Genomic DNA, 15,215 nt, shown 5'->3' on the forward strand with positions numbered 1-15,215 from the left:
ATCGTTCGCAGGTAACCGGCATCAAGTCGGCAGCATCCACACAACCATCAGTCTTGCGGAAACCAGGAAAAACGTCAGTCAGCCCATTAAAGCCATCGTACGTGGCAATCTTTCACTCGCCCCGGCTCAATGGTGAGAAAATGGAACAAACTCACCGCCGGTTCCGGTGGGATATGTTGACGCGTGGAATCATCATCCAACCACCGGCAGCAACAGCATCGCCACAGACATCATTAAATTGAGCATCGACCAGATTCATCACTAGCCATCAGGTTCGTCCATAAGACTTGCCCCAAACGACCGAAGGCCACCGATTCCGATCTTCTGGAAAAAAACATCGAGAAAGGATCTGCATTCATCAAAGGACAAAGTGCGTGCCAAGGGTTGGGTTATTGGGGAAGAAGCAACATTCTCCATTCCAGCAACGGCCCAAAGACAACCAACCAAACAGTAGTGCAAACGTAGACGAAGAGAAAAAATCACAAACACTCACTCACGTACAACAGATATAGCTGTAAAGATGAAAATCGACGGTTTCGTACGAGTTGCGTGGTGGAAACTGGTGCTAATTATAAATTTAATAGATGGAAAATCGATGCACGAAAAGGACAAACACGGTAAGTCTACTGGCACAGTATGCACAACAGTACCTTATGACATCCCTGGCAGCTATTTAATTTTCCTTCCCAGAAATGTCTGCTCGTTTGTAGCTCTTGCAAATTGAACAAGCCCTGTTTAGGAAACAAAAACAGCAACAAATTTTGCCTTAAATTATATTTTTCCGTGGGAAAAAACACTTCATACGGATTGCAGCTATTATCTCAGTTCATTGGTAATTGTTTACAGGTGTTGCTTAACGAAAAATACTCTACTCAAATAGTTATCTATATTGCCATATTATCGTCCTGGCACCCTTAGGTACGCTATACAATGTTTCAATTAATTACATCGAGGCCTCTCTAGCAAAGCAATTAGTATGACATTATTCCTTTATTAGCATCGTCAACATGCATGTAATTTCAAAAGGCGCCTAGAGGAATGCAAATGAAATAGCATTACCGGCCTATATTATTTCGAATGTCTGTAGCAACAGCAGACGTTATGTTTAGTTTAGTTATAAACAAAATTACATGTTTCATAACAAGGTTAAATAGATGCATTGTGTTCTATAAAGTGATGCAGTTAAAAAGGAAATAAAATACACTAGATAAAGCTAGTGGGCGCTTTAAAATATCATCCAATGAAAGACACTAATGAAAGCTTCTGTAGCAGTAGCAGAACGGAAATCTTGTCTGGCAGTGTCGGAAATAACAGGTCTCCACACGCTTCTTGAGACCAACAGTTTCTGCTTAAGCACACATTTAACGCACCCCTCCGAGACGGTCTCATTGTCTTTCAACACTGGTCCTTTTCTTCATTCTTCCCTTTCTCACATAAAAGCGTACTATGAGCTGAAGAAAAATGTTCCATGAAAACTTCACCGACTGTACGCGTTTTGGGGCTGAACTCACCGCTTAATTGGTGTGAAGCCGACGTTAGAGCCGTTGCTTCAGTGGTCCATGCCAAGCGAACAACTGAACTGCCAGTGGACCATTCCTTAAACAGAAGGTCAAAAAATTCAGCACTCTTCCCGGGGCGTGCCGTTCGCTACACAGGTTGCTGCTACTTGCCAATGATTATGAGATTATGCTCTTTAGAAAATGTCTTTCAAGTGGCACTGGCAGGGCTCAAACACAATGCAGGGCCGATGGCTTTGTGTTCGCTGCATGCTCCTTTCCCTGCTCATAGCTTTCCGACACCAACTCCAGCTGGATGTCTGTCCAGCTGGGAAAAACTGGGGACTAACGTGAACGTTGAGCTGGATGGGCAACCTGTCCCGCGCTTTATACCATAAAGTTGGTAAAATTAATGAACTCCTTGATGAGCTGAGTTCTTGGATGGTTAGCTGTGTATCCATTACATATCGGAGCCACATCACCTGGTGCCGGTGTCGGAGGTTTTCGGGGTTTTGCACCCCGTTCGGCCAGCCCGTCAGAACTTGTTTGAGACCAAGGTTTTACGTCCAGCGCGGTAGGTTCGGGAAAGTGAAACTTTTCAACAATGGCCCCCAATGGTGGCTGCTACCTAATTCGGCTAAGAGCACCCACCTCAGCACAGCCGATTTCATCCGTTTCCACCACATTTCTTAACGGAGTGAGCGATCAGCAAGTTTTCTGACCTCGGAACGGGTGGAGTTAGACGCCAAAAGCGAAATCCTCCCTACTGCAAAGCCTACACACAAAGCTAAACAAAAACCTTAAAAACCAAATAAAGAACGCCCACTGTGTCTTTTTGTATCACCAAAGGGAAAACTTTTGAAACTCTCACCTTGTGTACCTCTCGCAGGTGAAATTGTTTGCTGTTTTGAACGGATGAAGAGACTGTTGAGCAGCGAGATCAACACTACTTTGTGTGCGTGGGTATGTGTGTGTGTGTGTGTCTTTGTGTGTCAGATTCAATTCCGGTCACTCGGCTCAATTGTGTGAGTGGGATTTTGTGTGCTGGAATGCTTTGCTAATCTATCCAACAAGTCAGCACAATCGGTGTACTTTCTCCATGGCCCTGCAATGACTTCAACAGCTGCTGTATTGTTTAGCTGCACACCCTCAGGTGTAAGCCAACTCACTCCTACGGATATCCTCAACAACGTTTCAATCCACCATCCATCGTAGGTTTTGTAACACGATAAATTAAACTTTTAATATCCTCCTCCTATCACGCCCTGCCGCAAAGTGGATATGTCCCAGTTGTGGTAACAATTTCATCATTCCGCCATTCGTGCCAATTTCATTTCCTTCTGCCATCGGTGAAAAGTTCACGTGTTTTTCTGGGAAAATCCTTCACAAAGAATTCTCTCACCCCACAAAACACACGCACTGCTCATTCCCTTCACATTCTTTGCGCCAAATGTTACCGAAGTAGCAGGAGTGCTACTCGGGAGAGCTGGCGGTTGTCGTTGGTGGTTGATTCCGGATATCAGCAGCACAATACGCACGCTACGCATAAATCACACATAACGAATTAATCTTTTGTTGTAATCACATCCGCACCGCATCAGGGGACAGGGTAGAAGGAGATAGCGAATACTGGGGCAGTATACGCGGATTACACTTCTACACACGTTCTGTGTTCGCGCAGGATCCGGAATCCTTATTCTTCCTCAATCCTCTGGGGTGGGCAACTAGCGGTGGGTAAGATTTGGCATGAGTTTCGGTTGATTTTTTGCCACCATTACGCGTAGCTTTTGAGGTCGGGTACAAGCATTAACCTTAAACCAAGCAACCTTGTCCCCGCCCGGGACATGCTTTCTCGCAGTCACTGGAACAACGTTGTCAGACAAGAAATGAAACCGTTAGCTTAAACTCTTGAACGTTGTCTTAAAACCGATGTAAACTTTCGACAGAAATGGGCGTTGAATTAGGTCGCAGATGTAAAACGGGATTGGAGGGTTTCTGGTGCTGGAACAGTAAGAGAATCGACGAAATGAGGATTGTGCGAGATTTAAGAATGGCATACTTTTTAACCTAGGTGACAAATCTTCCGGAAAAAATCTGCATACCCATTGTTCTACGCCAAAAATTTTGCAATTTACATTACAAAACTGAAGGTCATCGTTTAGCAAACATCATTTGTTTAATTAGGATTTAATTTTGACAGCGTTTGATACACATTCATCGCCCAGCACTGTAATCCTCCAATCATGGGTTACGAGCCTGTGGCGAAAGCTTTACCCACCTTTGGCGGACATTTTCCTTTCGCCAGAATACACTGCCACTGATCGTTGGATGGCAAAAGGAAATTGCCGTACCGCGGGTTGGAAATCCTGATGCTCTCCTTCCGTACTCCTTTCCAACGATACCATTCCGTCTCCTGCGTACATTCGTTGTACACATGGATGTGGTGCCAATGCTTGGGTACGCAAGAGTTAGCATCATAATGGGTGCGGAAGATAAATAAATTTATCTCAACATTTGCGCTGGTATTTGTCAACCGTTTTGGTGAGAGGGGCACTTGTATGAAGAGATTTGATTTTTTTCCATTTTCGCACACGAGAGGCAACATTTTGGGCGTGGGAACTACCGTGAGGTATTCGGCACCGCATGGTGGGAAAGGTTTATGGTCTTCAATTTTTAAATAACATCGCGCTCGATGAAGCAATCATATCATTTATCATGTGGTTCACCAATCTGGTGGATAAAATGGTGGTAATGTAATGAATGCTTCCATGTACACTGTAACGAAGAGGCCCTTTTGTTTATGTTAATGGATTTTAGTTGTCTGCTTAGAGACGGTACGAATTGCAAACAAGCAAGTTGTTCGATTTAACGAGGAGCCTAATATTTTCTTCGTTTATTAGCTGTATTAATCGCCTTTGTGTTACGAATCCGTAACGCCTGAAAGTATGCAAATCTCTTTCTCAACATTTGACATTTTTGTTCCCTAAAGGTCCATAATATTTGAATTCCCCAACCACTCGCAATGGTTTTATACTGCCACGATAGAAATATATTGCATATCTTTAGGCGCGACCACTTAATATATACAATCCCACGTTGTACCGTTACTGGGAATCAAGGGACTCATACACCGGTCGCTTTCTAAGGCTGAAATTTTAAAAAATATGTTTTAAGCACCATTTAAACATTCCTAACATTCAAAAGGCCCCTGAAGAACAGCATCGATTTTTCCTTTCGTTAATCCCACGTTATCTTCTAGCAGATCGAAAATCTTTAAACCCATTTCAATCTCGTTTTTATGTTTTTTTTTGTTGGCGTTCATCTTCCCACGATAAATTTGCTGCTTTCTCATTTGCTGCGAATTTTTCATTTCCCGGTAGCAATGGCCGTGCGTACGTATTGCTTCCACCGCATGATTCATGCTCGCGGGAAGCGGTAGTATGCTAATCGCCATCATCATTTTCATCGTTAATGTTTTCTCCGCGTGTTCGCGATCGATAGCAGTGGCGTTGTGAGTCTGAAATGTTTTTTCTTCTCAAATAAGGCTACCATTGACATTGAAATAGCTTCTACATACATATGCAACGGAGAAGGATGAGTTCTCAAAAGTCATTTTCAACGGAAGCGCAAACATCACTCCACCCGTACATCATTGGGTCGATGTATAAAACATCTTTTGACCCAAAAATTCGACGGAATGTTGCCGAAAGACACCGTAAAAGCCGTAACGCACATCCATGTGTGTGTGAAGCTCAAAGTTCCCTTACCCAACTCTGCACAATCCGCACTCGAAAACATGACAAACTTTCCCATTAACCAACCAACCGGTGGTGCAGCGGCGAGAAAACCGGATAAACGGGTAGAGAATTGGTCGCGGGATTTTCGTTGTCGCGTGCGTACCATTTGGCGCATGGTGCCGTGACCAGGATCCGGGGTCGCAACAGGAAGGTCACCAGCATATTTGCGCTGATGCGTCGCGTGAACAAAACTTTGAGCAATGGTAACATTCACCCTTCCGTAGTACCCTGGCAGAAGGCATACGATCTTTACCAGAGTCAGAAATCATTACCAGGCTTGGAGGTTGAAAAGACATCGTGCCGTGCTCTTCCGCAGCGCGGCACAGTGCAACACGGATACACGTCAGTTCTGGAACACAGACAACTTTTCTTCTTCTGTTAAGCTGTCTTAGAACGCGCTCGGGTGACGCCACGCTTAAGAATGATATCTTCATTAGGTAAACAGTTGCCCCCGGGGAACTGCGGAACAAACGAAGTACCGGATAAAGCTCTGCAAAAGGTGACCTCGCCACTTCCTACCCCAATCACCACGCAACACCAACAACAACAATCCTCCCATTTTCCTCCTTCCCCAGAGCCACAGATAACACCAACCGTCCCGTCAATCGTCTAGCTATTTCTTTTAAAAGCTTCTGCTAAATTAATGTCTCTGCGCTCTTATGACTTTTCGCAACTTTTCCCAGCCATCATTTTTCATCTGCCACCCCGATACCACTCCCCTCACCGAAACGCTTACCTCTGCCCTCTTTCCCGCGCACGAGAAACTTCCGGAGCGACGGAATTAGAACACATTCCTTCTCGAATTGGAGATTGTACCAATGCGGAGCCTACGCTAGCTTTATCTGGGTCTGAGCAAATTTTAATGAAGCACTTCGTTTCGAAAGAATTGGCTCCCCATCAGGCTTTCCTTAAGAACTACTACCGTATGAGTTAGACCTATACGTGCGTGTATGTGTGTCTGTTTGCTTCTTAATGTTTATGTTTCAGATAACATTTGCACACCGAGTGAACATTTTCTGTTCGTGTGCTACGAAAATATCTGAGAGGTTTCGAATGAAGCGTATAACTGTTACCGAGAAAATATAATTATAAGTAATGTACGAATCAGATACTTGCTGACTTCTCACGAATCGGATGTAGTCGAAACGAAGTTACTGGTCAGCGTACAAAGCGAGACAATGAAACTAAAAATAGTTAAATACAACATTCGTCTCGGCAAGAACTAAGTTTTTGTTTGATTACTTAATAATGAATGACTCTAAATTGAAGCTAATATTTTGTTTGTAACAATTCCCAGCTACACCCGATGCCAACCCTACTTACTTTGACCGTTTTCCTTGCAACTCAAGATGGCATGTTTAGAATATAATACCATTACGATGCCAGGATGTTGTATCAAAGTTTTCTATTTTCCCTGTTCCTTTCCCTGCATTTGGCTATCAAATAAATTGTATATTTATTTAGCTTGATAGCACTACATCCCAAACACCTTAAATGACGTGGGTAGTCTTGGGGAATTCTGATTGAATGTTCGACTCGAACAAAGCTTTCCATCTGATCCATCGATCAGCTGTCAAACTTCTTCATGTACGCTATTTTTAGACGTTCGAAAGTGCATAACTTCTCAATGGGCTGGGGAACATTATTTTGTTGATGAAGAAAATATGTTCCAAGAAATATGTTTCAAACTTGGTAGGTTATCTCATCCTCCAACAATAAATCGCATCGTCCGCGAAGACGTCCTTTCATACAGGGCCAATAGCGGAATCGTCATCACTAATGTCTTAATAGAATGGATTCGCTTTCAACCAGTAGTTTGGATCCCTTTTTTTGAAACCTGCAGATTAACTCCCATCGTTTACTCTAGCATTAATTAAACCCAACCCAATTATGTCCGAGAAGCGGGAAGTGTTTGCTTATGGCGACCGAACAACTTTTTCGCCTCAAACTGTGTAACCCATCGTGACGGGGGGTGTGCTGGTGGGATTATTATACCATTTTAGCTTAACGCTTTCATAGTTTCCGGTGCCATCACGGACAAATGTTTCATCGATTACCTCCAAAACGAAGCAAAAAACAACACCTTATGCAAACAAATAGTGTCCCGCTTGGGTGAGGTTTCATTTAAGTGGGTTAGAAACCCAGGTAGAAAGCCCAATCTTCTTGCCAAACATCCGGCCACGTTTGCAACGCATTTCGGGGGATGTGGAAAATGTGTGGCAGAGGACGAAAATGGTTGAAAATAGTTTCTATTTCACGCCTAATGAGGTCCCGAGGTGTGGGTGCAGGAAATGGAATTAGTTTTTCCATTGTCATCGGATCAAGCGGTTAGGAAATTGCTAATTAACTGTTCTTACTGCAGGGCGTAGCTTATTTTGCCTTTTTCTTTTATTTTAATGTGGTACGGCTTTCCGGGTGCCTAATGACTTATGGGTGTGAAAATAATCCATCGTTTTCCTGTTGCCGATCCGGGCGGCATTAAGGGACCGATATTGATGAAATAAAAGTAGGGATGGAATCGATTAAACTAGACTGTTACATACGATGGAAGTACCAGGTAAAGCAGAAAGAACGAAGGTTTATGTAAACACGGTGGGAGGTTCTGAAAACAAAGCTAACAGGTATGAAAAGAGATATCGAGCAGTGTAAAGTGGATCTGTGGGAGATAGGCTGCTTACTCGTTTGTTTTTTTTTTTTTGCATGAATATTCCCAAAATTTCCAATATAAGCAAGAACAACCTTAATGCGTACAAGAGAAAAGGTATCCAGATATACAGATAATTCTCGCATAATATTTTTTCAGTTTTTTGACAATTGGGATAATTGTGATGAGAGTAGATTTCTATGAATTAACAGTAAATTTTGAATACTTTTCGGTTATGAATTGTCGATTTGTTATTTTGTTACTACAGTTCAGCTAAACACAATCAAACTTTACCCGTTTCTGATTACTTTTAATTAAACATCTTATCGTCTATCGAAAAACGTTAGAAAATTCACACCATGTATACACTTTAACATACATGGCAGTGCGAGAAACATCATTAACTGTCCAAGACCATAATAATGACAATCGAAAAGTTAGTAACTCAAACCTATTACTCATATTAACTTCGGTGCTGTTATATAGTAATCTGGCTAGTTAAGTACTCGTCCGCGAGTTTGGTATAGTTCATATCATCGGACGTTATGTATGCCGCTTTATTTAAATTTTATGGGGCGAACAAAGTCGGATCTAAGCGTGATTAGTGTTGCAAAAAAAGTGTTCTTATAGCACGTTAGAAAATGTGATGCTGTTTTCACTGAATTATTAAGGTAGCGAACAGCAATAACCATTTGAGTGCACAATCACTAATGAAAGCACGATACAGAATGACCGAAAATGGCAACATATTAAAATATAGAAGCGTTGTGCTATATGCGCCTTGAGTTATGCAATACCCCTGACAAATATCCCATTTTGAACAATCGTAGATATTGTTTAACAAATCCACAGTGTACAACTCTCGTTGACACAGAAAATCATGTCAATACATATTTTCGCGTGTACTAGATTGAATTCCACTTGCACAACCATCTGGCGAGAAAGAAAATGTTCCATTTTGCAAACTTCATTCAACTATCTAAGCATTTCATATCGATAATTGTTTGTTTTGCTTTTCCTCTACCACTCGCCGTTTTGAGAAAAGTGGTGCAAAGGGAAATATATTTTCCTGACAATCCATTCAGCATAATTTTCCACTTCGTTCGTTACGGTCGATGGTCGATCTGGCGTGTTACTGATAACTGCACCACCGTACCACAGGACACGCTTTTATCCGGTCCGAAAGGGTGGGTCAGATAAAAAAAAACATAACCTTTAAAATTTTTATTACCACCACAGTAAACCCATCAAACCATTTCTCCGCACTTGTGCCACCGCCATCAGCGGTATACCCTGCCGAATATCCTTTTACAACGGATCTAACGGCTCTTGGTGTTTTGTGAACCGGAATTGATGGTTCGTAGTTATGACAGTAGCCGCAGAATAATTAATGTGGACTCCCGGGGAAGCTACAGACTACGGAAACCGCAGCCTCTCGGGTTTCGGAAAACGGTTCCAAGCTCATCAAACTCTAATGCTGTAGCACCGTCAATTCACCGCGGTGTCTTGCCACACGGTCTGCTGGATGAGGTGTCTATACGTACAATGGCGAACAATGAGTCTGCCGAGCCGAACAACGCTCAACACCACATTCGCACACAGATATGTATGCAACACACAAAAAGAGGAAAGACAACACCCTGTACACTTTCCCTTCCTCTTAACAAACACACACACACACTTTCGTATTATGTTGTAAAATCCGATGCACAAACGCAATCGCAACATACCGGACTGCACAGCGTCAGGGCTAGCTCACCCTGCTGCGTCCGGTACAAAGTGGGACCACTTCCGATCGAAGCAAACACACACACACATACACATACATGGTTGACCGGGCACGTGATGATGATAAATTATCGTCACCGCGGAACCCCTGGTGTGCGACACTTCCGCTTATCCGATCGTCCAAGCACCCCATGCCACCACGTATAGAAATCGAACCACGGAACAACCGGTCTCCGGTCTCCGGTCTCGGACAGGACGCGTCGCTCAAATTTGCCAACGGATGATCTGCTCGTTATTATGACTAGTGCCGGGGCTAGTGCCAGTCTCTGCATGGCGAGACTGGACGGTCGACGGTCTACCATCATCGGTGGACTTTTACGAGGCAACAATTAATCACTCTGATTTTTCGCTTCACAGACACACCGTGACTCCCCTTCGATCGTTGCGGCTCATCTCGTACAGGGCATTTCTACCGGTGTGCAGCGTGACACTAAGCTCCAGGCAGTGTCGAGCAGCTGTTTCGGACTGCAGAAGTGTTTCAACTTTTCGAGCCGACACTAGATATTTAGCGCACACTAATATGTTGACCGTACCGATTCGGATGCGAAGCAAGGGCGTATTAATTGAAAAGGCACCAAATTCAACGCAATCTGCTGGCCAGTAAAAACGTTACTTACTCACCGACCTCCAGTGGAGCTTCATAACGTGAACAAAAGGATGGCAGTGCCCTCGCTGCCAATGTCCTGCGTTTAGCACAAAAAGCTGCGTCTTTTTGCTATGTTTGCTATCACCGTTTGAAGTGCAGCGGCATTTCCGAGTACAAGAGTGCGACAGAGCTTATCCTAGTTATTAATGATCTGCACTGCTTGTTAACGGATTTGTTACTGATTCTATTGGAAAACGTTTCGGAGAGTTTATTTTTTGTGTACTTATACTACTTTGTCCTGGGATTAAACCTGCTTTGTTTATGCCGGCGAGATTTCTATGAAGATTACTAATAACTTCGTAATGGATAGCCAATCGTGGTTCTTTTGTTCGTTTTTTTTTTAAATTTTCATCATGAATTAAACGAAACGTCAATGTATTTGATATACAAATTGATCGATTTCTTTTCAAATGAATCAGTATTCTATGGGAACTCTCCGATCCAGCTATTCGTTAACTCATTGTTCAATGTTATCTAATTCTGAAAAGCCAATTCTATTTCGGCTTGACGATCGTAATAAAGCATTTCATTTGCAGGTTTCTTTCATTGTTAAATTTACTCCACGCTCTAGAACCGAAACTGTCAAAGTCAAACAACGCAAATGGATTAGACTCCTATACTTTTATCATTTACCTATTTGGACCCTACAAATCGGACTCGCGATGAAGTTCTTTGAAGACACGACATGGTATTTTGTAAACTAAAGTAAAACAAAGTCTCAACCTTTTGAACATGATATAAATTTGTTTTTAAAACTCACTATCACTGTCAGCCGTTATGGTTATGGTATTATGGTTAGTGATAGGAAAAGTTTCGATAAAAAAGTAAAGCGAATCCTTTCACTCATCGGAACTAATATTTTGGAAAGAGCATCAGAAGCGATATTTTGAGCGGTATTGGAGATGAATAGAAGAGCGAAGTTTTTTATCCTTAAGCCTTAGGGAGCAGAACTGTTCCATCACGTTCGTTCCTTATTTTCCACCACTAACTATGGTGTTATGACAAAACTACTTAATTGGTGCTTATTGTCTGTTGAAGCATGCGTATCAACTAGATTTAAGCTATAATAATGTGTCAGATCACTTTCTCGTCCTGCGCAGCGACGGTCGTCTGTTAAACCTCTGCTTATAACGCTTTATTCAAATGCACAAATGGCATATATCATGCGACACAATTTTGTGTATTTCCGTTGGCGCATCGATCGCGGGCGTGTAAACAATAACTGCCGCACCATTGCAAACAATCAACACTGCGCCCACCAGCGAATATCGACCACTGCATAAATCATCGCAAATCAGTATGCGTGTATCGTTTTCGGGGTAAGGGAAGGTGAAAAATTTAAATTCGATAGTTCGCAAAAATAATAACACACATATACACCTACACACACACACAAACTCGCATACATACGGGATTGTTTTTTCATGGTGTGCATCGGTTATCCTTACTGGCTGCGTACGCTGCTACGATGCATGCTTCATAACATCGAATTGTTTATCATTACGGCCAACGACCGCGTTGTTCGCATTCCACCACTTCAGGGTGGGTGAAAGGAAATCGAGCGCGTAGGCATACAGGCGCATCGATTGATGCTACACTGCTGTTGTTGCAGCGTCTTCTGCCAGTAGCAAAACCTGCAGCTGCCCCTCCCCACCCCCCGTTGTTATGCTAGAGTGATGGTCTATTTTATTTTTAATTTTATTTCCATAAGCGTTAATGAATTATTATTGAAATAATACTGTACCGGTGGGGATTACCCCCAGGCCGCACATAAACCACTACCACTCAAATGCACCAAGGTGGGTGGGGAAGCATCGCCAACGAAGATGGCGACCCTCTTGGTGGGCGGATGGTGAATCATTGATCAAAATTTAAAACATCCCAAAACGACGGTGTGTGCATGAGCGATTTTCATTATACACGCATACCGCCATCAACGCCACCATCATGATCATCAGCGTCATCATGAGCGTCAGCATAGTTTATCTCGCGCGAGTGCAAAAAATGAAACACTCCCACTTCTCCCAAACTCCAACAATAGCTTTCCATTTCCAATTTCAATGCAATCGACGCACAATGGGTTTCGCGCTCCTTCTGGGGAATTGTCGTCGTTTTCATCGTTTTCGTTTTGCAGACCGGTTTGCATTGGCTTATTGTTCGGTGATTTTTCAACTTCAACGTCCACACTCGTACAAACACGTGGAGGTATATTGATCCTTCTTTTATTTTATTGTCATGCTAAAGCGAATAAAAAATGTATGCAAGTAAAGGGCAGAACTTCTCTCAACTTCCGTATCAGATAAAATGTGGCTAAATAAAATGAAAACGGCAAACAAAATGGAGCTTCCTCATAAAGCACAGAACATTCAGAGGAGAGATAAACGGGTTGTTGAAAGATAGCTTCTCATGTAATTTTGTTGGTTTTTAACATTCAACGAAACTAATTTCATTAAAAATGTGTAATGAATGTGATTATGACTAACAAAGTTAACAATTACATTAACAACTGGTTAAAATAAACATTCAAACTAGTAATTATACAGTCAAGCACCTGCAACCGAAACTGATTATTCGAACTTGGTGCTTTTGATATTGACATTAATCTGATATTCTTGTAGCCTGATCAGATTTAATCAGCAGATGCTAAGGGTGTGTGTCACTGTGTACTTCTAGCTGAACATAGCTTTTTATACAGCTATGAAAATTAATATATGCCTACTTTCAGACGTTATTGCAAATCACCATTTAATCGTACAAAAACTTATTCAGGCCGATTTCATGATAGGTTACTTTGAGTTTCTTTAGTTTTTTCCTAACGAATAGTGTTCATTTCAACCTTGGAAATGAAAATAACTCAGGGAAAGGCTCCAGGATACAGGAAAGATGAAAGAAACGCTGAGTAGACTACGAACCTGGTAGTTGATCTCAAGGAGCATGCAATGACTGGGCGTCTCCATTGCGGTTTTAGAACGAACACGCTTTCTTAAAAAAAATATTTTATATTCCCACTGTATGCATGCTCCTAGCGGTTTGTAACGCAATTTTCCAAACGTCGTTGGATGGAAAAAAACGCCGAAGAGAATACGAGATGGTAGTTAATCTCAAGGAGCATGCAATGACTGGGCGCCTCCATTGCGGTTTTAGAACGAAAACGCTTTCTTAAAAAAATATTTTATATTCCTACTGTACGCATGCTCCTAGAGGTTTGTAACGCAATTTTCCAATCGCAATTTTGTAATGGATATTATGCACTGTGTACAATTACACTGAACTAAATTAGCGCTACTAAATTAAATAGTTTGTCAAAAAAGAAACCATATCTCATTCTTTTACCACTTATTAAAGTAGTTAGCTGTCAGCTAGCATCCCTAACAAAATTGTATTACGGATGTAGTACACAATTAGGCACATTATATGCCGTTTGATGTTCCTGCGGCACACGATTGCCATGGCAGATTAAAAACAATGTTTAATCCTCTTTAGTGAACACCTACCCTCTAATATTGATTAAGCAATCTAAGAAAGCGATTCACTTCCAGTGCCCCTGGAATCGTTGCGTAGCCGGGAAAATACATTTCATTATCCGTTGCACCAGGCGCACTAAGCCGTTGTGTTGCTGTTGTGGTAGAAAGTTAACAGGTGTGCAACCCTGTCCATCCCATCGCCATTTTGCCAGATGCGAACAACAATGCGGATGAAAAAAATCACCTAATATTGCAACGGCACGGCCAAAGCCCAACCACTTCCCGGTGCTACACTCTGGCAATAAATGTAGATTGCAATGTCTTTCTGACAGTTTTGCTCGGTGCGATGCTTCCACAACGCGCGCTAAAATGCATTATATTTCTGTTGCGAAGAAGGTTTAGCTTTAGCGAGCTGAAGCCACACTCTTCAATGGATATTTTGCTTTTTAATATCGTAAAGCGCTCGTACCATTTGCCGAGGTGGTGGAGTTTTGCTTATTTTTCCGATGCACTTCGATGCTCTTACTGGCGTACTTACGGAAGCTGCATGCAGGGGAAGCGTACAGTCGTAGTGACCAGTTGCATCACAGCTGCCACATTCCGTAGCTGTGCAGTGGCAGTTGCACGGACGGCGAAATGGACTGGCAGTGTTTGCAGTACCTACGAATGCGTATCGAATGCCCGCATCTACAAGGATTCTGTATGCAGCCTGTGCTACGATAAGAGGAAGATGGTTTTCACTTGATTATAGTGCATCTTCGCATTTGCTGTTTGGGTAGAATACTGTGTGTATGTGTCTGTGTGGGAGATTGTTGCTTTTTTTCTTTCTGTACCATTTTTTGTACATCCCGTGTCCCACCCGAGCACAAATACCCCACCGGTTCACCCATCGTTGTGTCAACATTATTCCGCGCTGCAACCAGAAATGGTGAAATGCAACCGGTGCAATACCGGAGCACGCTGCTTCGTCCGTAACATTGGGTTTTGCCATGCCACGGTGGTGCTGGAAATGAAAATGAAACATAACCGAAACAACAAACAACAAACCTCACTGCGAAGCACCATCCGTACCTTCAACAATGGCTTTTCCTGAAAAGCGGGAAGGAAACATAAAACCACACACACAGTCGCGCACACGGACTCATACACACACCCACACATTGACACACGTGCATCGGAAATGGATCTCGGGAAAGCGCGACAACAAACACAGCAACAAAAAAAATACACACGGCTCAGCAAGATTGCACAATCCCAGCGTTGGAATTATCAGACACGGGTAAAGGCGCCGTCCATAGCGAAACTCATTCCACGATGCGAGTTTCAAACAATAACGTCAGGGGTGGGAGAGAATGAAAAGAAGAAAAAAACAGAGGAGAG

General features: G+C 42.6%; 1 protein-coding gene across 1 annotated transcript in view; it reads left to right on the forward strand.

Moving 5' to 3' along the window:
- Nucleotides 1-520: 520 nt before the first annotated feature.
- LOC128301020 (nephrin-like) overlaps nt 521-15,215 on the forward strand; it is a 49,320-nt gene continuing 34,625 nt past the window's right edge. Inside the window, exon 1 of the mRNA XM_053037314.1 lies at nt 521-617. Coding sequence (XP_052893274.1) covers nt 521-617 — 97 coding nt within the window. The remainder of the gene's footprint in view (nt 618-15,215) is intronic.

Source organism: Anopheles moucheti, chromosome 3 (assembly GCF_943734755.1).
Source record: "Anopheles moucheti chromosome 3, idAnoMoucSN_F20_07, whole genome shotgun sequence".
Taxonomy (NCBI): Eukaryota; Metazoa; Arthropoda; class Insecta; order Diptera; family Culicidae; genus Anopheles; species Anopheles moucheti.